Source organism: Anarrhichthys ocellatus, unplaced genomic scaffold (assembly GCF_004355925.1).
Source record: "Anarrhichthys ocellatus isolate YVR2014 unplaced genomic scaffold, GSC_Weel_1.0 scaffold3, whole genome shotgun sequence".
Taxonomy (NCBI): Eukaryota; Metazoa; Chordata; class Actinopteri; order Perciformes; family Anarhichadidae; genus Anarrhichthys; species Anarrhichthys ocellatus.
In genome coordinates this window covers 11,814,464-11,842,249 of record NW_022280033.1, presented here as the reverse complement: position 1 = coordinate 11,842,249, position 27,786 = coordinate 11,814,464, and the positions used below count along the sequence as shown (strand labels likewise).

Here is a 27,786-nt window from a genome sequence, read left to right as displayed (position 1 = left end):
TATATATATATATATATATATATATATATATATATATATATATAAATCTAACAGTAGACATCAGGGTTACATCTAATTGTTTCATTTCATCTGTAAAAAAAAGAATTCATGCATTTCAATGAAACCCAATAATATGCTTAAGTCAGACCATAAAGAAACAAAATTTCATAAGAACATGGTGACATGCAAGAAAGACAGCGTCTGAGAAAACAAAATGAAATTGAATGGGTGTTAGTTCAGAGAGAAGCCTGAGTTATGGATTCCCTTGCACTGCAGCAAACTATCTAGTTTCCTTGACAACAGAACATTTTAGGTGTTTTAGACGATGGTTTCAAATACTTTTGAAATCCACGTTAACCTCTTAACTCCCAGGGGTGGAGGAGAATGAGAAAGTTAGCGGATTTTATTCAGCAGATTGCAGCCATTTTCACGTGTGACTAAAAGCACACTCGAGGTTCTGTTTTAGCTGCAGAATAACAATGTATTCTGTTTCTATTGTCCAGGCCTTTGTGCCAACATGGAGCTTTTTGGTGAGCAGACTTTGAAGTATTTCAACTCTGCGAGCAGTCAAATAAGTCATTAAATAATCTTACATAGCATTTGGTAGCAGATTAGTAAAGATAAGTATCATAGTTGTTCTTCTAAAGATCTCCATTAAGTTAAATTAAAGAGAATAATTAGAAGAAACAGCATTGAGCCTTTAAATCTTCATTGTCCAAAAGGTCCAAATATCAGAAAGCCATGAAATGCTGAATAAAGCCGTATATTCGGATGAGGCAGTGTGGTGATTTACAAAGCCATGGTAGCCTGAATGGAAAAAGAATAAATTATTTGGTGACAAGTGACAATAAAATTCCTGCATTAGAGTAGTCACCAAATAATTGATGTTTGATTGTGTTAAACCCTCAGGTGAAGTATTCATTTTCTTGGAGGCTTTGGGCATTAGAGAAATAATTTCATACAAAGAATAATTCTTTCAATTGCAGCTCTGAATACATTTATGTCATTTGAAGTCATCAAATCATAATATAATTTTCAACACAGCATGCTTTTTTAAAGTAGTGTCAGCATGCTGTATCAAGGACATATAGATCCAGCCAAATAGGGATCTAAACCCTGCCCTTCATTTCAGATCATAAAATAGACTGAAAGGTGGATCAATTTATTAAATGAGGCAGTACAGGGAGAGTAAATAGTGTGAGAATGAGAAACAGAAAAGCACAGCGATGCGAGTCGACAGGGAAACAACATACCTACGGCGTGTGTAAAATGGAGAGGTGTTAATGGGTCAACGTTAGTACTGGTATGTCAGTATGGTGTGTCGCAAATTAAAATGGTAATGAAAGGAGTTCATAAACAATGACGGCAATTTAAATGGAACAACACATGAAAAAATTAAAACATTTCCCAAAAAATAAAGAATAAAAAAACCTCAGATATATATACAGTATATAAACCCACCCACTAGAAAAAAAGGGTTTGATAGATATAATAAAGCAACAACAAGGTTCAGGTTTTGCTTTAATATTGCTATCACCTATTCCAGTACTTTCTGTTTATTAAAAGTACTGAGGCAGTAGATTGTAATTATGAATTTAGATAATTTCTGTTCTTTTATTGGATTCTACACTTGGTTAAGCAACAGTCTCATTTTATCTCTAAGGGCAGCATCTATCAGTTCAACTTTTGCCAAGTATGTGTTTCATATTTGGCTGAAGGGGTGGGTTTTCCATTGAGTGACATTTAATTTATCATGCCTTGGAGGAAATCATTAACCGCATTAGGGCCTTAGTTTTAAACTGCTGTTTAATGAATGTCCCATGAGTAATCCACTTGCCAACTCACTATGTGACAATAAAACAAACAGACCCACAAAACCCAATTAAGTTCTATATTCAAAGTAAATACTCAGAGAGAAATGGGAAATGTACATATCTTCCTACTTCATATGTAGCAATAGAAATGAATTGGAAAGAAATAATAATGCAAAACATTTCCACTTAAAAGGTGCAGTACAAGAGAGAGCATGCATGATGAAATTAAGTTTAGTTAACAAAATAAAGTAAAGAAACATAACTACGGTATTACCAGTTTGTGCCATAAATTTAGCAGATTCAGCTTGCTCCTGCAGGGCCTTTGTGTCATGAACTGATCTTGGCCGCTGACTTTTTACTGTATGCTCTCCGATCATTCCATATTCTATGGGACAAAATAGAGGTTCATATGAAAGCTAGGCTTAAACATGATTTTCTGAGAACAAAAGCTTATTACATACTGTTTTTCAGGATGTTCGAAGCAACTGCAGTACATGGCTAGAAACAAAGACCACACAAGTTTGTATTTAATTTGTCCTTTACTCTAGGGCATAGAACAATGCAACGGATTTATAAGGGTGAGTTGGGAGTATTAATTGAGCTTGAAAGCACAGCGTAGACACATAGCAAACATGCAAATAAACTCACATCGCTTTTTAAGACTCTAACACTTCATCAGACCAGCTCCCTCCCTCCCTCCCTCCCTCCTGCACACCCAGAAAAGAAAAGAAAAGAAAATGAAAGTAAAAATGTGTAAGCCATCAGAAAGCCACAGAGGAGGGGTTCATGGACATAACATGCTATTGATCCACAGTTTCCTCAACAGTTTGTCATCTTTGCAGGATTTCTTTTTGGTTTAGCCAGTCTAAAATGTTGTGATCCTTTGTTAGATTAGGCAAATGTATTCTGAGCTGTATTCATTACAATGCATGCCCTCTTTGTTTCCCATAAAGGGACAAAGAGACAATGAGCACAATGTTCTGACTCCACGCTGAGAAAAGCGATGCTTGCACTATTGCATTGTGTTACGAATTTGCATCAGCTGCTTTAAGTAAATGAGACACACTGTGAAACATTTATATGTTACTTACTTATTAACAAGCTGATGCAAATTATCTTCAAACTCTCATCTTAATTGAAAACCGGCATTACTTCGAGCAGTGTGGTCCTAATGAGGTGATTATATCATTTGCAAATAGGCAATGCAGGTGATAAACAACAAATTCACACATAGCTTATGTTAGTACATTAGACAATACAATGCATCAGCCATTGATAGGGAGGATGTTTAAATCTTCGCTTCTAATCTAGTTTGTAGCGTCAGTTGTCTGTGTTCCCCCTACAGCAAACTGTACGCCTAGAAAGACTGACCTCCCTCACAGTGAGCCTTATCTGTCAATCTCGTCTGATCGTGTTCCACTGAAAGCTGAAATTTTAGGACTAATTATACGGTAAATCACTTGACTACACGAGATGACAGTTGTCTGATCCACACATCAGACTGTTGGCATTAACCAAATTATATCAACAAACATGTTCCATGATTGGATTAAGAAAAGTAAATAAATAAAAAAATGACTCTGGGTTTTTGGCGACATTCAAACAACATCCCTTCCCAGTATAGCATCAAGAAAACTGTGTTTACATAAATAATTAGAATAGAGGGTATAATGAAAGGAGAGGAAGCCGCCAGGTAGAAACAAACATCGCAGCCTTTTGATGCTGATTGGGATCTTCAGAACCACGACTGCACAAAGTACGGAGCTTCGGAAGCACGTTCAAAGGTCTTTCTCTCTGATTTGATCGTGTCCACATCTGTTTTGCTCAAATTGAGCAGAAAGCACAGTGTGAACTCTATGTGAAAAATGTGCAGGTACACTGATGGTTGGACAAACCGAGAGCAGTTGACCTAACGCTCAGTCATGCAAGGCTAACTACTGTAGATACTTTGACATGTTATGTCTTTACTGTGTTTTGGGCTCTACCCTGTGGTGCCTTGGATCAAGAACCAATCCCCTATTTAGCAGAATAAAAGGGCTGTCTGGTTTAGTCAGCCTGAATGTCTGCTACTTTGCAGGAAATCGGACAAAAAGCAGGGCCCACTGCTTTTTAATGAATTTATACAAGTGAAACTAAACACTAAAAGCTATGAGACAGCATACAATAGCACTTTCATTTCACTAAGCTCAGCAGGGCAGGATGGATGTAGACAATACATAAAAAAATACTTGACTTATTTTAATGGTTTTACTTTTCAGTAAAAGTCTGTTATATATCATTATAGGCACCCTACTGTCCTGTATTTCATAATGTAGCAACTATAGCCAGTACAAAAGGCAACGGAGCTTTTTATATGTGAATATCCCTAACTGTATACTAAAAGAAAGAAATTCCTTCCCAGCTCTCTATTGTGCATCCAGAAGCAACAGTTCCTGTATCAAGGAGGACATATACAGAACTGGAGGCTGTTATATTTTGTATTATCATTTTTAGATACTAATCATCATGCCTGGTTTCCCCTATAATTGGTCTTAACTCCATCTTACCTTTTGGAAAAGATTTGCCTCCGCAAAACATTGATCAACTCAGCCTATTGACAGTCAGTCACACCTAATCTAATCTAGCTCTCACCGGCTCATGATGAACAATACAACAATGCCTTGAGAAATGAAAGAGATTATAAAAATGTCATTAAGTGTGATGTCAGTAAGAGACTTACTGTGTACTCATTACAGCGCACACGCGGCATGAATCAAACTTCACACATTTTTAAATAGAGGTTTGTCATCATGGATTCATCATTTCATCACTGATGTTTGAGTAATTATATCTACATCAGTCTGGACAGGAAGCTATTAAAAATAAAGCCCAACCTGTTGGTACTCAAATGAGAACTGGTTAGATTAGAGCAAAGGAAGTCTGTTTAAGTGTAAATGAGACTGGAGTCTTTTACGATGCCTCAAAGGTCTTAATCCTATAACTTTGTTAGTAGAATGGGAAAAAAAGCAGCATGTCGAATCGTGAGACCAGAAAAGTCCTGAGAAAGAAGCACAGCGGTTTAATTGAACTACGAGGATTGTATTGAAGCCCGTGGCTGTATAACCGTTAACATCAGACACAGACCAGAGTTATAATAAATGGAGGGCCAGGCTGTTTGTCATTTTTCAAAGTGACACAAAAAAACACGAAGCGTCTTCACTGCATTACAAGGCAGAAAGCACAGATGATGCATTTAGCGTGTCATTACCTTGCAGACATTTCCTCTGCTTGAGACTGCATCATTTCATGTTTTGGCAAGTATTCAGAACTTTTTAACTGTGTGTTTTTAAGAAAATTAAGTTTAAGATTTACGAGGGGTCTGTCCTTCAGTCGGAACTAAAGAGAATACTTATTATCGATATCCATCAACCATCATGTTTCAACAGCAAAGGAGAGGCAATGCCATTCAGTGAAATCCATCACTGTTTCCTTTTGTGTTAATTCACATAACCTTGATGGCATGCATCACTGACAAAGCATGCGTTCTGCACTTGACAATTTAAAAAGACATTCCTTTGGGTCTTATAGTGACCATTTATTCATCAGAATTGATGAAACTGAAGAATAGCGGCATTGCTTTTCTGAAATACTTGACATATTAGACACACATCCCTAAAATAGCTGAATTACTTAGATGACCTTGGCAGACAGATCAGCAATAGACACTTTTTATTTCACGACAGGTAAAGCATTTTAACACAAGGTGAAAGCCATGCTTGATCCAGCAAACATATAAAAATAGAAATAATCTCCAACAATCTGGACCAAATGGACCAGACGGACAGGAAGGAGTTGCTTCTGGAGAATATTAGTTCTTACAAGTAGAACTGAATTGGTTTATATCCAGAATATTATGGATTGTAGTAAATGCATGCAATTGGTAATAACTGGCAGTAAAAATGTACTGAGAGCAGTCATATAAGCGTATCTATGTTGCAGATACTGTAATGGAAAGTCAATGTCCAGTGTGCTGTATTTACTGAACAAAGTGAGGGTAAGGGGCTATTATTAACGTCATCATTGCTGTCATCGTACTAAAATAAAATGTTTCTCTTTATACAGATACAATGTACATGGAGAAGCGGGACTCCTGGTCAAATATATACTTGTACTTGCTGGATATTTTCATAGCCTCCATTTTCCTACACTCATATCTAAACACTGTATTTTTGGAGTGCAACGATCTATATTATCTCCTCTGTGTATTTCCCTTTAGATAATCCTGCCAACTCCATGAAACGAAACCTATTTGGTAGCATCAGGACATCACCTAAATCTGTCTCCTTATGTGCTTTCTCAGAAGTTTAGTGTAATTGTCAGCAGATTCACTGATGATTTGTGTGACTCACTATAGATACACAGGAACCAAAATAACTCCTTGTCAGTCTCAGCTTCATGTCTCTCTAAGATTGTTAACATTGGCTTCTTTTGACAGCCTAGACTTCCAAGCAGGCTAAAGCGAATGTGGCCAACATCTTGTGATGGCGTGAAATAGGATTTTGACTGTGTGTTTGACAATATTATTTATCTAATATTTTGGGATTCTCTTGTGTATGAACTCACTGTCACAGAAAAACAGCTACCTAATGCTCCACACAAACACTCACCCACAAACACAGACACAATATTGTAAACCCTCTTCCTGTTTCTCGTGTTTTACATTTTCAAAAGCTCCTAATTCGCTAAAGGAAGAAGCTGAACTAGCACTGCATTCAGTAACACTGCGCAACATCAAACCTGCAATTACTCCCAGTAAGTGCAAAAATAGATCTTTTAAACGGTGCAAGCAAAAACGACATGCTGCTGCCACGATGTGCCATCAGTTTATAATGGCAGCCATTTTGCCTGCTTGTCAGGGATGATCAGCAAATCAGGTGAGTAATAAAGAGGTGAGGGATGAGATTAGGCTATTTCGAGAAATAATGCCTTCCTCTCAACTTTGAGAAACTGAAGTGATTCAGTGGCTAGTCTCGGGAATCAGGCTGCTTTGCAAGTTGATCGTATTGTGAGATATGTCTGGCCGCACTAAAAAGGAAAGGAGAATCACTCTTCTGTTTCAATCGGCTTTGGAAGCTGGATCTCCAGAGGTGCATATGTTAGCAAAGCCAGTGCTGCATGCAGAAACCGCCAAAACAATGAAAACCTCTGGGTCAAATGTAACAAAATGTCTGCTCAAATTACTGGCTTTACAGGCACTGGTCACCACTGGGCTGTAACCTCAGCAGGTGACAATACATGAAAGTTATAACAGAGGGATACCAGGGCTCAGAATTTGAGGCAACAGTGTTACTGAATGTGCTGTGGCACACACACGGGCCTTCATCACAGCGTCAAAGATGTGCAAACATGGATAGTGCTGGACAGTATTCTCCTGCCCGAGCCAAACTATTCATGTGAGCCTGATTATGTGGGCTCAAAGGTTTCCTTACCCATCACAGCTCATTGATGCTTTCAAGCTTAATTAGTGGCTATATTTACGCTTGATTTAATTGATGTCCCACTACTAAGTGCATTCAGTACATATAACAAACAAATAAAGACTCCGCACGCAATCAAAGAGAAAGAAAGTTCCCCGTGTCCATGACCTTTGTCATCACTGAGGCTTTGATTCACTGCATGCCGGGAATTTGAAGCTGACACACTGACGGTAATCACGCCTGCCGCAGAGAGCCTAATGGAAGACATTTGATTTCCAGGTTCATCTTCACCGTGTGGACACGTTCCATGTGTAATTTTATCGAAAGGCAGTAAAAGCCAGCCCCATGTCCAATGACTGATGTGTCTAACCTTGCATGAAATGAGCCTTTACTCAAAGGCCCCTATGAGTAGCGTCTATCAGGGGCTCTCGCTTCCTGCCGTCTATGCATTCCTGCCTGACTGACTGACTGACTGTCACAAATGTAGCTCTTAATGAGAGGCACTTCATTACCACTACACTCTGAAGAGTGTAAGTTCCCTGAATACCAGTAAGAGGACTACCTCACTATCCCGCGACTGTCGTTGCTCCGTTTCTCATCGGCTGAGCTGAGACTGGTAAATTTTGGTCAAATGTAGTGATAATCTGGATTGTAAAGTGCTTAAATTACATTTTAGATATGAGACCAAATAAGAGAAAGGTTAAACTTGTTCTTAGCTTGTGATAAATAAGACATAACCAAAAATGAAAATGAAAAAGCCTTTAATAAATGGGCGTAGCGTGTATATGTGTTTCAACTCACGTGGCGTCTTCTGGGCACACTTTTCATTTTTAGATATATTGGAGTTGTGTTTCAGTCATGTATTACAATGGGAATATGTTTAAACATGAAATGATGCAAAACTATAATTAAAGACATTAACCTTTACAAATGCTGAAAGTGAGCACATGCTAAAACAGTTTATTAAAAATAATTGAAAGGTCTAGAAATGTCTGTTTGTAACAACAGCGTCTGTTCATTGGCTTGTTTCCTGGAGGTAAATAAAACCTGAACATCAATGCAGAATAATGATCAAACCCTGTTCTGGTTGATTATTTTCTACAGCAAAACCCCCCAAAACCAGCAATTACATTTAACAACAAAGGACAGAAAATGTATAACAACAAAACCAAAGGAAAGCAAAAAGAAAATCATGTTTTTTTTTGTCATTGTGTCATAATGTGCTATAGTGGAATACATAAAAACAACAATAAATAAAAAACATCCAAAACACTTTATTCACAAGTAAAGACAGATTCTAGTATGATTTACTTATTCCAACATTTACTTAGTAAGTATCAGTGTTTTAGACAAAACTGTGAAGATTACTTTTTGATGTAAAAAAATAAGAAGAAATACGATGATGATGATTATGAAGTAATGAACATGCATCGTATTTTAGCTCATTAACACACCTCCACATCCAAACCGGGGGTTAAGTGTTTCTCGGACCTCAAAATCGGACTACCATTCAGAAACGATCTTATAAGTCTCCTTAAATGTCCTCAATGTATCTCCTTACACCCATTACACAAACCCTTCACCATTGATGGGACCATATGCTTGTGCCAATCTAAAAACCTCAATTAGTCCTTCATTAAGAAAATGAGGGGGTTGCACGGAATCAGATACAAATTACGAATTGTCCTCTGAGACGTACAATTATCCATCATATTCCTTCTGCCATCTGTTTGCTTCCTGTTGACTCTCCTAATGACTTAGATTGAAGCCAAATTAGAATTCCGTGCAACTGCCGCTGCACCTCATTGAAAAGTCATGTGAACTCGCATAAAAATGGAGTGAGTGTGGTGAGACAAGCGCTCAGAATACAGTCTGTTGTAAGTAGAGAGGACATATTTTGTATTACTGATGGGAAGACAAATGAGTGGCTGGGAGATTGCATTGATAATTTACAGCACGATGCTAAATCACAAGGTTATTGAGCAGTACCTCACAAAGCAACCTAGATGGAGCTCTGACGTTATCAAAGCACTGCATCAAGAAGCCCTGTTGCTGGGTGCCGTGAGCAGATCATTCCCCCTCTTTTCTGTACACTTCAGGGAAAGGGCCTCACCAGTCCGAATTCAGATCATGTCAGCTCATCCAAACGTGTATAAGTTGAATCTCTACTCTATCAGATGCCGCACAATTTAGATGCATATTCCACAGCTAAACTCTCTACTATGATAATCTGCCATCACAAGAATCAAAAGCATCATCCGCATTACTGTGGTTGTAAACCAATGCTGGCTTATCAATGTCCGGAAAATAGATCTGGTCTAAAAAAAAGAGAGGGGAAATAAATTGAAATCAACAACAACAACAAATTAAGATACACATTTCCTTTCCATCTATTCCGGGTTTTGACAAAGATGTACCCTCTGCATCATAATGTGAGCAATGTGTCATGCTCTCAGTTCAGCTGCATGATGCTATCAGAAAATGGATCCGCCTATGGAGCAGTTTAAAGTGAAAGCAATGCCAAGATTGCAGCTTATAACTTGCAAAATCACCAGCCTTTTCAAAAAGCGACACTGCTGAACCACCCGTGACTAAAAGTGGGGCTGCTGCAGGGACACAACTGAAAGGACTACTGTGCACCGACAGAAACAAGGATGGAGGCGGATTACTAATGAAACCATTTCAGAGAGAGAAGTCACGTTATATGAATAGTATAGAAACTACACATTGTACACCATGTGAAATGCTGGGGCCTTCTCAAATCTGGGACTTTAGTCGGTTGCTTAAAGTATCTCATGAAATATTCTCTTATAAGTGTTGGCCAATTGCCTCAAAAACAAGAGATTTTTTTCTTCTTCTTTTTGACCAGCAGGGTATGATCTTAAAATTATGAACGTAAATTATGCACAGTTGTCTTTGGGGGTATGCTTTGCTACAATGCTCTTGAGAAGGGACATTGGGAATGGGAAAATAGAAGCAGCTTTTTGGCATCACTATAGAAACACACAACCCCAGTAGATGACCTGGCAGTCACACACACTGCCAAGCTCAATGCCACCATGCCAAGCAATGCATCTGTCAAGTGAGAAACATGACACATTTTTTAGCACCTTTGCGACTGCAGCCAATTTTCAAAGAGCATACCTTGTCCTTTTCTAAGCTATTTTGCTTGGCATACCAAGTAGTGACCTCCATTAAATAGAGTCATGGTTTGTCGTCCATGGAAGCTCCTCACTAATAAACAGTAAATGATACACCTACGAAATTAAAAGAGCAAAACACAATATGGACTCCGTATAACCATGGATGCAAATGTGGTTGGATGGCCATATTTTGAAGCCAGATAAATCATTTCCAACAGCCCCTAATGAGACTTTCATAATTCATGCTGTCAGCCTTTCCACAGCACCAATCATGTCCGATGCTTTTGCAGGGGTAAAACCCACTGCTTTCAGACTGCCACCCTGCATCTATCAGCACAGGGAACATTGTGTCATATACAAGTTAGTCATGAGGAAGATGCCTGCAACATGCCCTGTCTTTGCTCATTGGCCGAGCAAATACACTCTCCAAAATAATTACGAAGACACAGTGGTGATGCTGAAATGTCCTCAGACAAGTGCATGAGAGCAGCGCGATAGGATTTTCATTTAATGGATTCTGATGTCAAGTCTCAGAGCAGCAGAACCATCACAGTTCTTATCATTTTGAAAGCCACACTTGGCTGCTCTGGATTCTATTCACTGCCTGTGTTTTATAACTAAACACATCCAGTATATGGTCTACAATGATGTTTACTTGATTATTCCCATTTCAATAGAATTTGTCAAAATGATCATTTGTTCACGTGTTTAGTTTTGAAATTTAACCAGATGACCAACAGCTTTGGCTTAAAATCTAAACACAATTTTTCTTTTTGGTTTAACATAGCATGGCTAACACTATGTCATCATTTGTATTACTAAGCCTGCATTAATGTAATTAGAGTTGAATTCCCACAACCTCAGGCTGTTTCTTTTAAAGTAAGGTTGGCCGTACTCTAACCTGTGGTGTTTTCTATTCTTTATTTAGACTGTTGTAAAGGGTTGAGGGCACAGGAGAGAAAACACTACTGGGATTCAGTCCCAGGACAAAGGGGGCAATTGCTTTGAGAGTCAGGGGATTTAACCGCCTGATGATCTCTGGAAACCCAGAATATTTATGAGATCACGTCACACAATGTGACCATGTACAGGGTTCAAATTTACTTTCTGTAAAATATCTCTTCCAGGCTTTTTCAAAGTGATTTTGTCAAATATTTTTTTTAAAGAGGCAATGTCAAATGAATAGTGCCTTTTTATCATGAAAAACACTCACAATGGTAAGGGTCAACAATGAAATCGCATCTAAACTGCTGTACTCAGTCTTATTTTTCAAACTTTTTCATCCCTTTATCAAAGAGATGCTAAGTACTGTTAAATTAATAGAGCAAAAAAAAAACAAAACATTATCTTAATTTTAAATTATGCTGAATCGCGCTGTTGAAATTATGCTGAGTCTTTGTGGAGGCTAATTGTAATTTCAGCAGGGCAAAGTAATTATGTGAAATAAGAGGGAAGAGCACATTAAAAATAGGAATAATCAGTTCATGTTGTTTTTATTTTCATACCCTTAAAGAGGTCTCGGGTTATTATCCACTCGAAGCTTTTGAAATCATAAGAACTGATGAAAGATCGAAGTGTCTTTCTCCTCGTCTATACAGTATGAAGGACTTGCTGTCGAGCACATGCAACTTGGTTTGTCTGTGTACAAAGAGCTGTATTGCCAATGGTGGTGGGAAAGACAAAAGCATCACTGTTCTGGGTGAAAACAGCATTCCTTCATTCCTTCATAGAGCAACTTCATTGGTGTTTATTCTTTTTTTCGGTTTTCCTTGTTTGACAATGTGACATTAACAAAGATGTTTTCTGTTGTCTGCCTCATCTTTCTGGACATTAACTGGATCATGAAGTGGATCTTTTACACACAGATTGTAAGGGCAATTAGGTTACTGTGATTCAATAATCAAACTATTGCTTCACTGGGGTTTCTTTACTTTGATATGGTTGCAGTGCACTGTAACCATTTCAAAGTAAATATCTATGTGCATGTAAATAACTAAATGAGCACGCACTAGAAGTAATGAATCAAAATTGCCAGCAAACACTCAAAAAAGCAGTAATAATCAATGGGGGCTGAACCTCCTGGTTCTTTTTTTTATAATTTCCCCATCCACCATCATTGCCCATCCACAGTAGAATTAAAGTTTGGTGATTGCAGTTTATTGAGCCAAATTTGGATTTCTGCATCGTGAAGTTATTCCAAGTTTCAAAATGATGTCTTGTCGCCATGTGGAGCTGCCAAAAAGCAAAGTTGGCTGCAGCAGCTTGAAATATACTGTAAACACGAGTAAAATAAATCTGACTCATTGGCTAGAGGCAGAAACTGCAATCAGTCCTTGACCAGACCATGACCTTGTATCTTTGGATACAAGGAGAGAAAGATTTTAAATGTACTCATCAACCAAAACGTAAACCTGAATTCTCATCAGGTGGCTTTTAAAAAGGAAAAGTATCTCAATCAAACAAAAAGGCCTTCTAACTTTGCATAGCCTGGATCAAATCCTAGATGGAGTATGAAATTACTAATCAGTGACAGCTCCTTGTTATATGCAGCAGCAGAGGCAGCCAAGAGTGACATTAGTATTGGAAATTAATTGTTTTTTAATGTGCATGTCTCCATCGTCCACCACCACATAGCCATGCACCATTACTGCGGTCAATTAGCCAGTCAACATCTAACCGTTGGCCAATGTATGGAATTGATTACCACACCACAAGCTTTCCCTGCAGCCTACCATGTCCAGAATATTAAGTGTTGTGTAAAAAAATCAGCTTTAACCTAAACATGACTGCTAAATCGTTTTCCACCCAGAGGCCATGACCAAATCTGCATCAAAAACAGCTACGGCAGTGATTCACATTTCCATCCATAGACACACAACACAGGTCTTATTAGAGACTTAGACCTCTGATTCTACTGACTTAGTAGTCAGTAGAATTAGTGTGCCAAACAAGTGCAGAGCTAAATCTTATTAAAAAAACTTCCATTTTTGTTCTGGGATATGGGAGGAAATAAAGCCCCTTCAACTCAGCCTCTGAGCTTTTTTGGCTGTGATGCCATTAAGGATGATTGAAGTGCATTATCTGGGCACACAATGGCTGCTGTCCATTCAGTTGTGCTCTACAGACCACTGAAATAGGGAGCTGGAAAGACACTTACTGCAGAGGAATGTAGAGTTTTAGAGGCCCATGACACCCATGCCCCCCAATAGCTTTGGCTGAATAGCCTGTCTGACCCATTGTCATCCAGTTCACGCTATTGTCGATCTACCTGTCTGATATGCAGTCAAATCTCTCACATCTTCCACCTCTCAGCAAAGGTGCTCTAAGGCTTGAAAATGAGGTGATTTAAAATATATTCCTTTCTTCAATTCAGTGATGGTACCAGGTGAAGCGGTTCATTTGCAGAATAATCCGTCTCTGGCTATGGCAAGGATTCTACATAATTTCTCCCAGTTTATTGGGATCTTGCATGGATGCTTCTCACAGTGTTTGAATAAATCAAATTGCTCAGAATAACTCCTAATTTGGTGAGATACTTATGATGAATTAATGTTGCTGTGTACATGCATGAAATAATCAATACATACACCGCTGTCAGACTGGAGCATCCTACATTTCGTGGTGAAGGCAGCTTCTTGTTCATTCTGTGTTTCTCACACAACCAACAGCGTGTGATCTGTTTGTGAGGCCGAATGACAAAACCATTTCCTTTCCACTTCCCTTGCACATTTGTGAAAGGAGCCTTAATGAGCATTTCAATGCAAAAAAATGGAATGGAGCCCCATATTTTCCCACTATAATCAGCAAAGGAAAAATATGTCTTTTCATGCACTCTCTTGCTCTAATCTACTTAATGTATTAAACTAGGCAAACGTTCAAGGACATCAATAGCTACATCCCCCCCACCCACGCACAGTTAGCTGCTTAGACAGTAAAAAAAGGGATTGAACACCAAATAGGCGAGGAAACAATTTGAGTCCTGCCTATCTTCTCACCTCATTATGGCATTTAGAGGCACTGATGAATGCATATTTTCTATATTTCCTCCTGATTTTAAAACAGGCGGCACTGAATGGTCACATAAATCAACTCTATTCAGCCAGTAATTGAATCTCCATGGACATAAGATGATGTAAAAATAGAGGGTAATCAGAGGGCACAGTGTACTATTCTTGTATTTAAGGAATATTATGCAGTCGAGAAATGGAACTGCAGAATAATGACCGGATGATTTTCCTCATTAGACACAGTCTACAAATGAAATGCTGTGAATGAAAAATAAAACCTCTGCATTTGAACATGAAAAGGCTATCTGTAAAATGACATGCTTATTAATATACAGTATATGGAGAAAACCTAGTTGGCTGCATGTGGTGATGAATATCATGTCATAGATCTAATTCTCAGCTAGTCTTACATCATTATGGCACGTAAACCCAACACAAAATTGTGTTAAAAAAGCGATTTGTCATGTAAGTTCTACAACTGGAAGTGATTTTGTAATGTATGTATACCCTAGTTTATTTTAAAATGTCAAAAAACAAAAATAGATTGTGGTTTGTAGCTGCAGAAACACATAACTCCATGAATACATAAAATGTCCAGTGGGACAAGCAGAAGTTCAGCATTAGCCTCCTAGATACAATGACAACTTTTGTGAATTGCCTCACAACTAGCTGCATTAATAGGAACAGTGCATTATAAATTAACAGCAACTGAAATCTATAAAATCCAAAATTACATTTTTATTTAGCACTACTACTGTCCTCTACTTGGTGCTATACAACTTGATTTTTTGTTAACGCTAATAAGCTTATTATATGACTAAACCACCAACAGTTTTGAGTGTGATTCCAGTTTGTATTGGGGAACTTTAAGGTTGTTTGAATTATTGATAATATCAAATATGCCATACTTTGAATACTTATTCAATCAGACATGCTTGGAGAAATGATGACTGTGTCTTTTCCTGTTCTTTGCCCTAAAGAACCAGTTTCTGACCATTTTGCAGAATATGTAATTCACATGTATGCAAATAATGACAATATAACATTGTTTTTCTGTTCTTTTTTTCAATCTATAGATTATTTATTTCATTAAATATTGTATTTAGCCATAACGACATCAACCACTGCTGGAGTTGAAGTAACTGCCATCCTGAACTAATTAGAATAATCACACGAGTCTCCCATTGTCAGGAAGAATAGGTCAACCTGTATCCTGCTATGTCACCGTGCTTCTGTACAGAACTGAAATAATTGGTCCATTAGCCAGACTGATTATTTGATTGACAGAGTAGTAATTTGGAACCCTATTTCATTTTTCGATTCATCATATCGGTCATTTATCAAGCAAAATGCCAAACATTCGTTGGTACCCGCTTTGCAAATGTTGAGACTTTGCCTTGTCTTGCATTCTAGTAAACTGAATTCAAATTATTTGATATTAGAAATAATTATTAATTGCTGTGTAGTTGTCAATGTCAATGTCCTAAGACATTGTTTTGTGCCTATGTATTCTACTCTTGCTTTGTCAGTTCAGTTGAGTTCTTTATAGCCTTGCTCAGGACATTCAGCCCCAAAAGGTCCCATAGAAAAGCTCTGCTGTGCACTTCACTTAAACAGATGTGGGACAGTTAACAAGACCTACATCTGCATACCACCACTACAAATATTGTTCTCACCAACCAGTGAGGCTCCAGCCTCAGGGGGCAGTAATGAGCCCATTACACCTTAGCGCTCCACAATGAGGGGAATAAGACACCACACACCACAAAATGTATTTGGACAAGTGACACAAAGGGTAGATTAATGCTTTATCTGAGCTGGTTAGTTTTGCAAATGTATTGTCTGGTTAGCAACCCCACCTCCGCACAGCTGCTTCCAGAGACTTTGCTAAAGGACCTTGTGGGACTGTTTCATCCAGAAGTTAAATATTTGTTGTAGACACTATTGTTGGCACTGCAGTAAAACATCAATCTCACACACATTAGCAAGACTGCAATATGGGGCAAGCAAGCATCACACAATAATACAATACGAGCGAGTGCCATTTGAGGTTATGGGTAAAGTGTCAGATTACAGACCGACATGAATGACTGATAGATTTACTGACTGTCCAACTGATCAATGTGTTCATACGTCACAGTTGTTGGTTGCTGGCAGCACACAACATTTCCCTGTGCTTAGAACAGTAGCAGTCAAGTTGCTGCACTGATGGTCTTGAAATCAAAAGCCAGATTGACAGAAGCCTGATCCAAATAAAATTGTGCATCAAGAGCAGGCAATCACCTTTCAAAGGGGGAAGGTTGTTCACCGGCCCCGCCTTTAGCTCAGTAATAGAGAGCAAGAGTCCTGCCTCCTTTTTAAAGTAGCCTCTGTTACAACTCAGCCAGGCAATGTACTGAAATGTGATACTAGTATTTCTGTCCCTTTTCTAAAATACATTAGTATCTACTATTGATAGTGGAGAGTGTAAACAAAGCACCATGCCAAGACTCATGGGAGCTGTAGTTGTTTAATGCTGACAAAATTGTAATGTGAATATAAACATGTACAAAACATACACAGCCTACTGAGGGTTGCAGCCTACTACGAAATAGAGAAATGCTATGTTTGCCCATCACATGGCTTTTTTTTTTATCTGATGCTCAGAGGAACTAGTCCAACTGCTCCCACACAGCCAAGCTGCTGATTTCCAAACAGTCCCACCTTCCTAACCAGCCAGCTACCTACCACAAGGCTCAATCATACAAGATGCTCCCTTGTTTGGGATTTGGTACAACTGACAGATGTATCTCCTCTCAACTATATGCTAACCTTCCCAGACCCACATAGAGTACAACAGTAACAGTTTCACTGTAACTCAATGTCTGGTAATAGGCATTTCTGAACCCAACAATAACTACTGTACACTGAAGATGTATGTAAGCATACCCTAGCTCGTGTACCCAGGATGCAACAATACAAAACAGATTTGTGTTTCCCCTTTTTAAGTGTCTGCACCGTAGATTAAACATAACAGAGCAATTCCAATTCATGTGGGATTGTTTGCATAACGTTATTGATTTGTCTAGTCCCACAAGGCACAATTTTATTGCTGGTTGTGGTTTCGCACATTAAAAAGCAACATATTTTCACTTAGTGTCTACAAAGCCATTTTTCATGCGAACAATTAGCATTCCCTTCTGTTAATTTCCAGTGGCATTCCTGAGGGAGACAGCAGTGACATTAGACACATAGATCTTATTTTGCTGATAAGCTTTTGTAACATTTGTAGTCGCGGTCATACTGTTCTCTATTTTTAGACATATTAATCAAAATTAAATAATCAGTCCATTTTAAGACAGCTACTTTTTATCATCACAAGCTAGGCATAACATAAACATTACTATAGCTGGCAGGATACCCAGGAGGAGGAATACTAAGTGAAGGTTAGTCTCCCATAATACACAACTGTCACAAAAACTAAAGGACAAAAAATTGACATCCAGTAAAAATCTTTTTTTTCTTAACCCTAACTGACAACAAACAATTACTGTTGTGATTACAGATCTATTGCTATGTATTTCGGTAATGAAAATTCAAATAATCAAAGCAAATAATGTCTTTTCATTCAGTAAGGATAATCATTCTTAAATAAACAGTATACAGTATATGTAGCTTTTTATCAAATACACACTGACATGTTAGCTAAAACTAATGACAAGAGACACTTTCTCCATGATTATATTTATGAGTTAATGCAAAATGCAATACATTTCATTTGAAGTTAGAGCAATCAGCAATTCCAGTGTCTCTAGGCACCCTGCAGAGGCAGGAGACTGGATTCATTATATGACATTCTCAATAATGCATTAGGCATGAGCCCTTCTTGTTTCTCCTTGTTTTAATGTCTCTGTCAACAGTGGCTTGTCTGCTTGCATCGAGTGACCTCCTCCATGATCAACTTATGATTAACTGAGACCCCTTGCTTTGTGAAAGCCACATTCCTACCACACAGCGGAGAAACATACGTTCTGTCACATCTTAAGCAATTCACACATCCAGCAGGTGGAAGTAACTTCTAAAGGGGAATCTCACAAGAGCGCCAATCAATCGGAGATTTTTCCTCATTATATTTAATAGCAGGCTGCACAGTTATTTAAGGCTGCAGCTTCATCCCTCACTTTTTTTCTTTTCACTCATTCTGTTACTGTTCTTAACTTCGGAGAACTGGACAATTAATGACATTTCCAACTCCGTCTTTAAAAAGTACAGTGAACATTTAATTGCAAAGCACTGTGCATAACAGAGGACCTCCATAAACCTCATATAGAATCTCTGAAGCTCAGTCAACACGGTGCTCATTTAAAAAAAAAAACAATAGACCTCATTACATCTATAAAGTGCTAGATGCTATATCCTCTTTATGTGTCCTCTTTGAGGGTCAGCCTCCACTTACATCTAATTATACTGATATAAGCGAGAGAGCTTTATGTGCATTTTAATGTTCACAGGGTTCACTTCCTTGAACCATTAAAACACCATTAATTTCCAGTTAAATACAAATTTGAAAAACATCACCCTCACTGTCATTACAGTACAACTAAAATATTTTCTGTTATTCTCATTAGCGTGTGCAATACGATGACCAACCACCATAATAGTTTGTAGACATTGCAAGTTGTATTTACTGCTTCACTCATGAATGCCATTGCTGTGTTGTATATGCAGGTATTTGGATCATTAAGAGATATAGCAGAATAGAAGAAAAATAATGAATTTGGAATTATGGTGCCATTGAATTTGATAAAGATATTCATGGTCCTCAGGACGAATTATAATAACTTTGTATTTGATGTTATCTGATGACTTTTTATCTAGTGCCATGATCAAAATTTTAATTTGTCCAATACTTTGTTTAATGACCAAATCCCTGCACTGCATATACCTACTAAACATCATTGTGTTAACATTATCATTGCGAGCCGACATTAGCATGTAGCTCAAAACACAGCCTTGCCTAAGTACAGTCTCACAAAGCCCCTTGCATGGCAGTGTTGATTTTGATAAATGCTTGTGATTGCTTTCGTTAGATTTAGGCCTGATAAAGAGGTACAGCAACAACAATTGTTTCCCACAATTCTGAGAACTTTCTACATTTACATGATACTTTTTTATCCACCACCTCCTTCCTCTAAGCCCACTAGAGTCACGCCTTCTCTTTATTCAGCAGCATCTCTGAGCGAGAAAGGGGAGGGCATAGGAGACCGCAATGCCACAAGCAGCACAAAGTGCGGCTTCTAGAGTTGGAACAAGAGGACTTTTGTTGGCTAACTCAGTGGGTTCATTGCTCTGATGTCTGCTAGATTTGGCCTCTGTGGTGTAAAATGACTATGTTTATTAATGTGAGTTACCGTCGGAGCAATGCTGTTTCCTCTTTCCCTTCCACTCAAAATCTAACTAAGTAAATCCCATCGAGGGTTAAAACACTGCCAAGTTTCTTTTAGTCTTCCTGCACTTCCACACTGCATCCATTCCAATCCTCTGGGTCAGGGATGAGGCACATATCTGGTTTGTTTGTGTGATATTGAGCTGGGTCAGTTCAGATAGTCTCAAATGCACCAGATGGGTACGGGTCCAAAATGAGCTAACCCGTATATATCACTTATAAAACGGCTTCTTAATTAAATCTAAAAAAGAAGAAAAGTGAATCGCATGAATAGCTTCTTGTTACCAAGCAACTAAGTCAACCAATGTGCATACCACTCCGTCTGTGTTATAGGCATGGTGAGGGGAATTGGTCATATAACATGTTAAAGGACAAAGCAGTAGGAATGTGAACAGCAAATCAAGTCTAAATGGGGTGTTTGAAATTCCTTTAATGAGAACTAGCTAATTTAGAGGCGTTATTAGTGAGACTCCCTAGTTGGTGTGACTTGAATCTAAAGCAGCTGGTCAGTGGTAATGGTTAGGGCAGTAAATTCCCTGTAGGGTTTTTAAACAAGAGAAAAGAGTAGGTGAGTGAGAGAAAAAATGGGGAAGATATTTCGGCTATTTTAGATATTCCTTTGCCGGTAGTAATGGTAAAGCTACAATCAGAGGTTAGACGTTTTATCTTTTTTCTGAAATCTCAGATATGAATCAAGGAATCACTGAGACCTGAAAACAGCCAGACATTTATCAACGTGTGCATATAGAAGACAGATGAGATACTCTGGTGAAAAATATTGACCTCATGAAAAAGCTTGAACAGGCACGAACTCAGGTAATTTGAAAACAAGAAGCTGTCTCATGTTTTTGGAATCAAGCAAAAAATAGCTGCACAAAGCATCTATATTGTCCTCATCTATCATTTTTAAATGTCTACAACCATCATTTTGCATGACACAGTATAGCTTATCACTACTGGAACACGGATCCCAAAGCCCTTACTCATGCAGTATTATAAGCACAGTGTTTTTTTAAGTACACAGCTGTCCCATTATGCATAGGAAAGTGGGCAGAATGCATCCGCCCCTACCAAGCCGTCCACACTCACAACAGATATCCATCCTATAATGCTTCTGTGGTGCTTCTGCTTATGTGTCAAGTTCATTTCAGTTCAGCAGAGGGCGGGAGGCGCACACCAGTACCACCCACCTTTTTATGGCACTTGACAGCCCTCTGCATGACAGATAACTGAGACACAAAATGCATTTGAATAATGCAGGCGTTCTCAGCGTACTGCGGTGCTGAAGCTGAGGTGATGGTCGAAAGGCACGTAGATCGAGTCCAGCTAGTGCTCGAATACCTGCCTGACTACCCCTCAATAAAATAGGCTTTTAATGGAAGCAACATTATCACATCTATGCTCTTTTACTTACAATGGAGCAAAGGGAAAGTGCTGACTTTAAACATAAGATTATTCAAAATTAGGAGGAACACAGAGGTCACTAAAGCTGTCTGAGGTGACTGTTCCCTTGTTAACTAACCTATTTTTTCTTTTCTCTTTATCTATTCTTATCTAAAGAACAGTCGTCCCCTCACTGTTTCATTTATTTATTTTTGGATTGAGCACCTGCCTCCTCTTAATTCTGCACACATACCTAGGTGGGTGGGTGGATGGAGGTTGGGACAATCACTGCATACTGAACATTGTCACTGTCCTGTAAACAGGCTGTAGATTCGTAGCACCTAAAATACATTTTAGTAGCTCAAGGTTTATAATACATTTTCCTGCTGTATAGACCACCTTCATTAAAACCATCTGACTCTAAAAGGATGAGCTGTCAAAGGCTTTGCAGATCACCCAAAACACTCCCCATGTCATTAATCTAAATTAATGCTCTGACAAATATGTCATAATATTGGGTGTGAAATATGATAAATGCTCGCTTCAGCCCATCCATAATTGAGTCTCTTTAACACAATGGCAAAATTTAAAATTGCAGAGCTAGTGTGGCCCCTGAAAGCAACAAAGGTGACCTTATGCTTTTGCTCTAAACAACCAACTAATAATGGTGAGTGCAGCAGGCGACTATACAGAAAACATGATGTATTGAGCCTTGTTTTCTATAAAGTATTAAATGAGCTATGAACTACACTTACTGTAAGCAGAAGTAAGACTCAGACCAAACAACAGCATGCAATATCATGCTCCAAATCATTTTCTTAACAAATTACTGATTTAATGTTGGAAGAATATTTTGAGAGAGTGTGCATGAATATTTTGAGACAATCATATCGGCTTGGAATACATTTTAAATTAGTTTTTTGAGCAAAATTGTTGAGTGGAAAAATCAGTATATGTTGTTGTTCAGAGGGGACATTAAAGATATGAGAATATGAATTGGGTCTGACGCCTTTCGGTGAGGGAAGAATTCTTCCAGCGTTGTGCAGATAAATATTCCTGCTCTCGCCAGCATCTGACAACATCACTGTTCTGCAAGAGGAATATTGAAAAATGTAAATACATGCAGTCTGTATTTTCATCTTGTGCAAGCAACTATGACATTTCAAAAGAAATCTCACAGCTGCACGACTCTTGCCTAACTGGTTCATTATATCTGTTTTCTCAGTTGCCTTCCGAGGTAAATGGCATAAGGTATAGTACAGCCCCAGGTGCCAACCTCTAACTAGACTAGGAGGAACATTCACTTCATTCACTGGCCTTCCTGGTAATGAGGTGGAAGAGAGTGTCAGCCTATGGCCAGCTGGGAGGCACAGTCCACTGTTGAGTCAGACGAAGTGTAATAGGCAAAGCCAAGACATGAAGGGAGACTGCAGCAGTCAGACTGATGTCACAAGAGCTGGAGGACAAGCTATTAATAGGACATGTTTATGAAAATATCAAAATATAACATGCCATGGGGTGTCCTGGTTGCACAGCATGCGGGGGACATGCAGTGTACTGTGATTTTCAATCTGGCTCACAAACTTGTTTTTTGCATCCTCAAACATCTCCTTGCCTCTTTCTTCTCTGCTATGAATCAATAAATGTACAAAACTGACGTATCAGATAATATTCATAACATAACATTATGCTTGTTAAGCAAGTTATTGGGTGTTTGTAGTTTTTATCGAGTATGACGTCCCGAGTGTCATTATAGTGTAATAAGCCAAAAATGAACGCTACACAACTGAGTCTCCACGATACTTTTCTAACCCTAACTAAGTTGTTTTGTTGCCTAAACCTAACCGCCATGCACAAACCTTCAGTTAGATACTACTCCAAAGGCGTAGTGGCATCCCGGGTGTCATTATAGCGACACTGAGGGCTTCTGCCCAAGCAGCATAATATGAGGAGCAGGGATGTGAGACGTGATCGCAGCCTTTCCAATCAAGAAATTCATACAGATAAAGATGTGAAATCAACAGCAGCAGAAAGACCTTAAATACAGTGTGTTGTCTTGTACTGGTGAAAGCTTGTCTACAGCATACAATGCAGTAAGGCATTCAGGCTTCACACACACGTTTGTTTCCATTATAGGCCAATTAAACAACTCAGACAACATCTACGCCACCATGAGCCGGCAAACTGTAATCCAATAAATAGCATCAGGAATGGATGGAAAAATAAATTGCGTCCAATGTTGCTTCAGCTGCACTGTTATGAATGGTTGTATTGTAGAAACAGAATAGAGCTTGAAATAAGAGAAATGTAACACTTTTTGAGGTACATTTTTAACAAGCGCATCGCTGCTTGTTATTTTTCATCCTTAATCTGCTTTTGGGAAGTAGTGTTAAAATATGTGGCTTTATAATTGAGATCTTTGATCTGGTTTTCTCTCTCCCACTCCCACAGTGTTGCAGTGTAGACTTTAAAGGGCAAACTTTTCTCCGCTCTTGTCTATGAGCTGATTTTAGCAGTTTCACAGCGTGAGCCTTGGGATGATCAGAACTAGTACATGCAGACACTGGAATCCAGCTCCGATGGGGCTACGTTAAACTCAAATGGGGACATAATGTAATGTACCAGTGCCCACCAGGTCCCAGTGCGAACAGACATGCTTGTGATTTTGGCCAGAAATCAAGAAAACAGGTTGTTTTACATTCTCTACTGTGCTTGATGACAACGCACCAGATTTTCACAGCTTTAAAATGAAATATCTCGCACCTCTCCATAGACATTCAATTTACATTTTTTAAATCTCATGAGAAAATGGGGTACTAACAAACCAAGGTATAGTGACAGATTTGTGTGGGTGTTTACTCTGTCGAAGCCAACACTGACATTATCTGATGGGTGGCGGGGTTGTTTTTTTTTTTGCCACTCCAAGGTCTTGAATAATTAAATGGGATCAGCATGCTCCTCTTTTTGTTAAAGAGAGGAGGTATTCTGACAGTCCTGTTAGACAGGCTTTGCCCTGCCCCAGGACGTGAGGGGCGTCCTAAACAAAGCCTCGGCTTCGGCATTAAAAGCAGGGAGACACTGTCTAGACCAAATACCTCTTTCACACTAAGTTCAGCCATGCTGTTCTGTCCTGAAAGGCAGACTTCCTCAGAAATCTCATTGCTTGTTTTAGATTCATCTGTCTGGCCCGCGTTGATGGCTTCAGTCCATCTGGGAATTCAGTCAGGCTTGGAGTTACACACCTGACATGCTGCAAGAATGGACACAAACCAACACTCCCTCTAACATCAAATTTTGTTTTTTACCGTTAATGTCCAAAAATGCTGCAAGGCCAATAAATCAATGCTTTTTCAGACAAACGCAAGAAGAAATTGATGGAGGGCATTTGTAGGACAGGCACAAATAAAGTACTGGCCAAACATCCAAATATGCTCTCCTATCAAGGACAAAAAAATATAGTGTGCCATGATTTTCTATGTGAACAAGTGTGTATACACAGACATTTGTTCAGTGTGGTTTACGCCCGTATAAAGTAAACCACATGAAAGCCCTCTAAGCACTTCCATGACATGGTTAGGAAATAGGAAATTGACCAAAAAGGGACAAAGAGAAAAACACATTCCAATCATGGTTGTGAGACAGGAACACACAATTAGTTACACAGTCGATCACAGCTCAGAGAAAGATTTCTGAAGCCATTTTGGCAAATCAGAGTGAGTTACTAATTGCAAAACAAATCTGTGATTATGCATATTCTTGTTTGATTGTATACTTTTACCTTTGGCTGTCCCACTAATTCAAATCAAGAAACGAATCACCAATATTTTAATCAACCAGTGAGCTAACTAACTTAAAATCAGCTGCTTCTTTTAACAAGTTCCTGATATGCCTCCCTTGCCGGTGAAGTTGTTGTATGAATACTGTGTTGCAGTACGTTTCAAACCACTACTTGCAACAGCTGACTGCAATGTCGACACCTCTCTTGACGTGATGTTCTTGTGTTTGTGTGTTCGAATGCATCACCGCTTTGATAATGATCCACCCAGTAGCATCAACAGTTCTACTTGTTCTGTTTGTCAAAATAACTTCTGGCTCAATATCTGAATGGTAAAATGCATTTAAGTGATTCGCTGAGCTCAGCGAGACCCTGAGGAAGATTTCTGATATAATTTAATCACAGTATTACCTCAGCAAGTGCAAGCGATAGAGAGGCGAGTGTGAGGGAAATCCAACACATGGAGACTATAGTGGCCTATATCCAAGTTTTCTCATTGAATTTGTTTAAATGCAATATTAAAATATTTTATTTGAAATACATGAACTGATTTTTAAGTATCTGACTGAATGGTCTGATCATTATCTGATCATTATCTGATGCAGTGTTGGGCCGGGCCAACACAAATGAAAGACTTGATTCATACTTGGCACCTACTGCATGTGACATGCTACTAGGACCTTTGTCTTCATTATAGTTCTATATAAGTCTGAAGCATATCATCTTGTTCTTGTCTAATCGACACAATATTGAGTCTTTTACTATTTTGGACTCTGTGTGTGGACATGTATGCATGCTGTCAAAAAAGAGAGTTGAGATCCCAGGAAAGCTGCCTTAAATAAAGGAATACAGTTCGATATGAAAGTAGGCTAAAGGGACACAAAGTATATAATGAGTAAGGATGAAATCTAATAATCATTTTAAAGGAAGTATGTATAACATAAGAATAATGAAGTGATTTAACAAATGTAAAACTGATAATAATAATGTATGTGTAACTAAGTGAAGTGAAGTCTGTGTGTGGGTGGAAAGAGCTGATGTAAGCAGGGTGGGGGCCTTAAAGGCTGAGATCATAACAGATGTTGGGGTGTTGTCCGAACATATCCACGGGTGTAACCTGAAACACGCTCGAACATTGAGGAAGTGAGAGCATCCACAGAGGGAAGTTAGGTGTGTCTAGCACACACACACACACACAGAAGTTAGGGAGTTGTTCGCAGCACACACACATAATCAATGATGTCATGTAAATCACATGCCGATGGAGGGAGTATTGGGGAGGAGGGGGGAGAGAGAGCTCAAAGTGTTATAAAAAGAGAGATTTGCAAATAGCAAGACGGGATTCAACGCGGGAGCCACCCAAGTGCTCCACGGAGGAAGCATTGGACCTCGACAGCCGCATCGGAGGACTCCGTCTCTGTTCACGGAAAGAAGACAGCCGTTCCTGGACAAAGATTGAAAGACGGAGATTTTCCTCTCCCCCCTGTTTGACTTTAACAACCGGACAACAGATGGACGCAGCCGCCCTAAAGACTTTGTACTGAGCCTGCGGGATCTCTGAACGGACTTCGTTGGTCGCGCAGGAGGAGCCGAAGGTTCGGCCGGACCTTCGCTCCTAAAAACCCCAAAGGACTTTTTATTACATCATGAATCCAGCTCCACCGAGCCGCCTCGGCATCGAAAATTAATGAGTATAACCTAAGAAGAAATTGTAACCTGATCGAATCAAGTATAGTATTATTTTATGTGAGCTGTAGCTGTGCAGCTGCCAATATATCCTGCAATAAATATCTAATCTGCATTTAAAGTAAATTTCTCAAGAGAATTCTTGGAAGTAGTAGAAGTTCCTCGTGGCAGTAAAAGGATAAATCTATTGTATGGTAACAACGAGAGTTCTTAATGGTTATCCTAGTGACCGGTCCACTTAACAGTCCCTTACGGTTTTAGTTATAATCCTAGCCGTTAAAACCTAACCTGGCAATTTACCAAGAGCCCGGATCCATAAGAGGAAAGCTACCATAACTGACGCGACTGGGTAGAAGCGCCCGGCCATGGTGGCCCCTCGGCCGAGTGCACGTTACCAGTGGAAGTAGGGTAGACGTCAGGAGTAACGGTAGTTAGCAGAAGCCAGGCGAGTTTCTTCGACAGAACACCAGCTCGCCAATCTTTTAATAGAGAGCTGAGTCAGTAGGTAGCCCCGTATCGGGCCAGAGAACCCCCGGATCTAACAGACCCTTTGTCAGCTTCCTAAGGGCTTGCACACTCCTTTCTGGCGGGATTGCCTATCGTAAGGCGTACCACGCCTGGGTGAGAGTCTGCCCTTTTTCTAAGCTTTTTCTCGCTTTTTCAATTTGTGACTCTTCATCCTCGCAATCTTCCAGCACTAATCTTCGGTAGTGTTGTTCCGCAGTTTCTTCAGGTCCCATGGGTTGGTCCGTCGCATGGGCTAACCACAGTCTCTTCGCTTCATCATTTGTGGAGCTGGACTTTACCATGAGCCACTTCTGCGTCAAGTATTCTTGTACCGAATCTTTCGGGTCTTTGTTCGCCACCATGGCCTTGATCTTTTTGAACTCGTTAAAGCTCTGGGTGGAGGCTTGCATCTCTGTTAATCCGACGTTTCCTTCAGTTGTGGTAAGGTTGTTGCTCCGTTTTGAGCCCGGCCCCGTTCCCGGCTGCTCTTCTTCGCTGTCCGAGATGTCCTGTTGCCGTGCTTTTTCTTCTTCTTGGGCCAACTTGAAGGCTGCTTTCTTCAACCGTCGTAGCATGACATCGTACACGAT

General features: G+C 39.2%; 1 protein-coding gene across 12 annotated transcripts in view; it reads right to left on the bottom strand.

Moving 5' to 3' along the window:
- adgrb3 (adhesion G protein-coupled receptor B3) overlaps positions 1-27,786 on the bottom strand; it is a 113,570-nt gene that overhangs the window by 60,264 nt on the left and 25,520 nt on the right. For 10 of the 12 annotated variants that reach the window (XM_031877418.1, XM_031877360.1, XM_031877394.1 and 7 more), the window contains exon 3: positions 2,089-2,199. The exons of the other annotated variants lie outside the window; for them this stretch is intronic. In XM_031877418.1, coding sequence (XP_031733278.1) covers positions 2,089-2,199 — 111 coding nt within the window. The remainder of the gene's footprint in view (positions 1-2,088; positions 2,200-27,786) is intronic. 12 annotated transcript variants of the gene reach the window in all.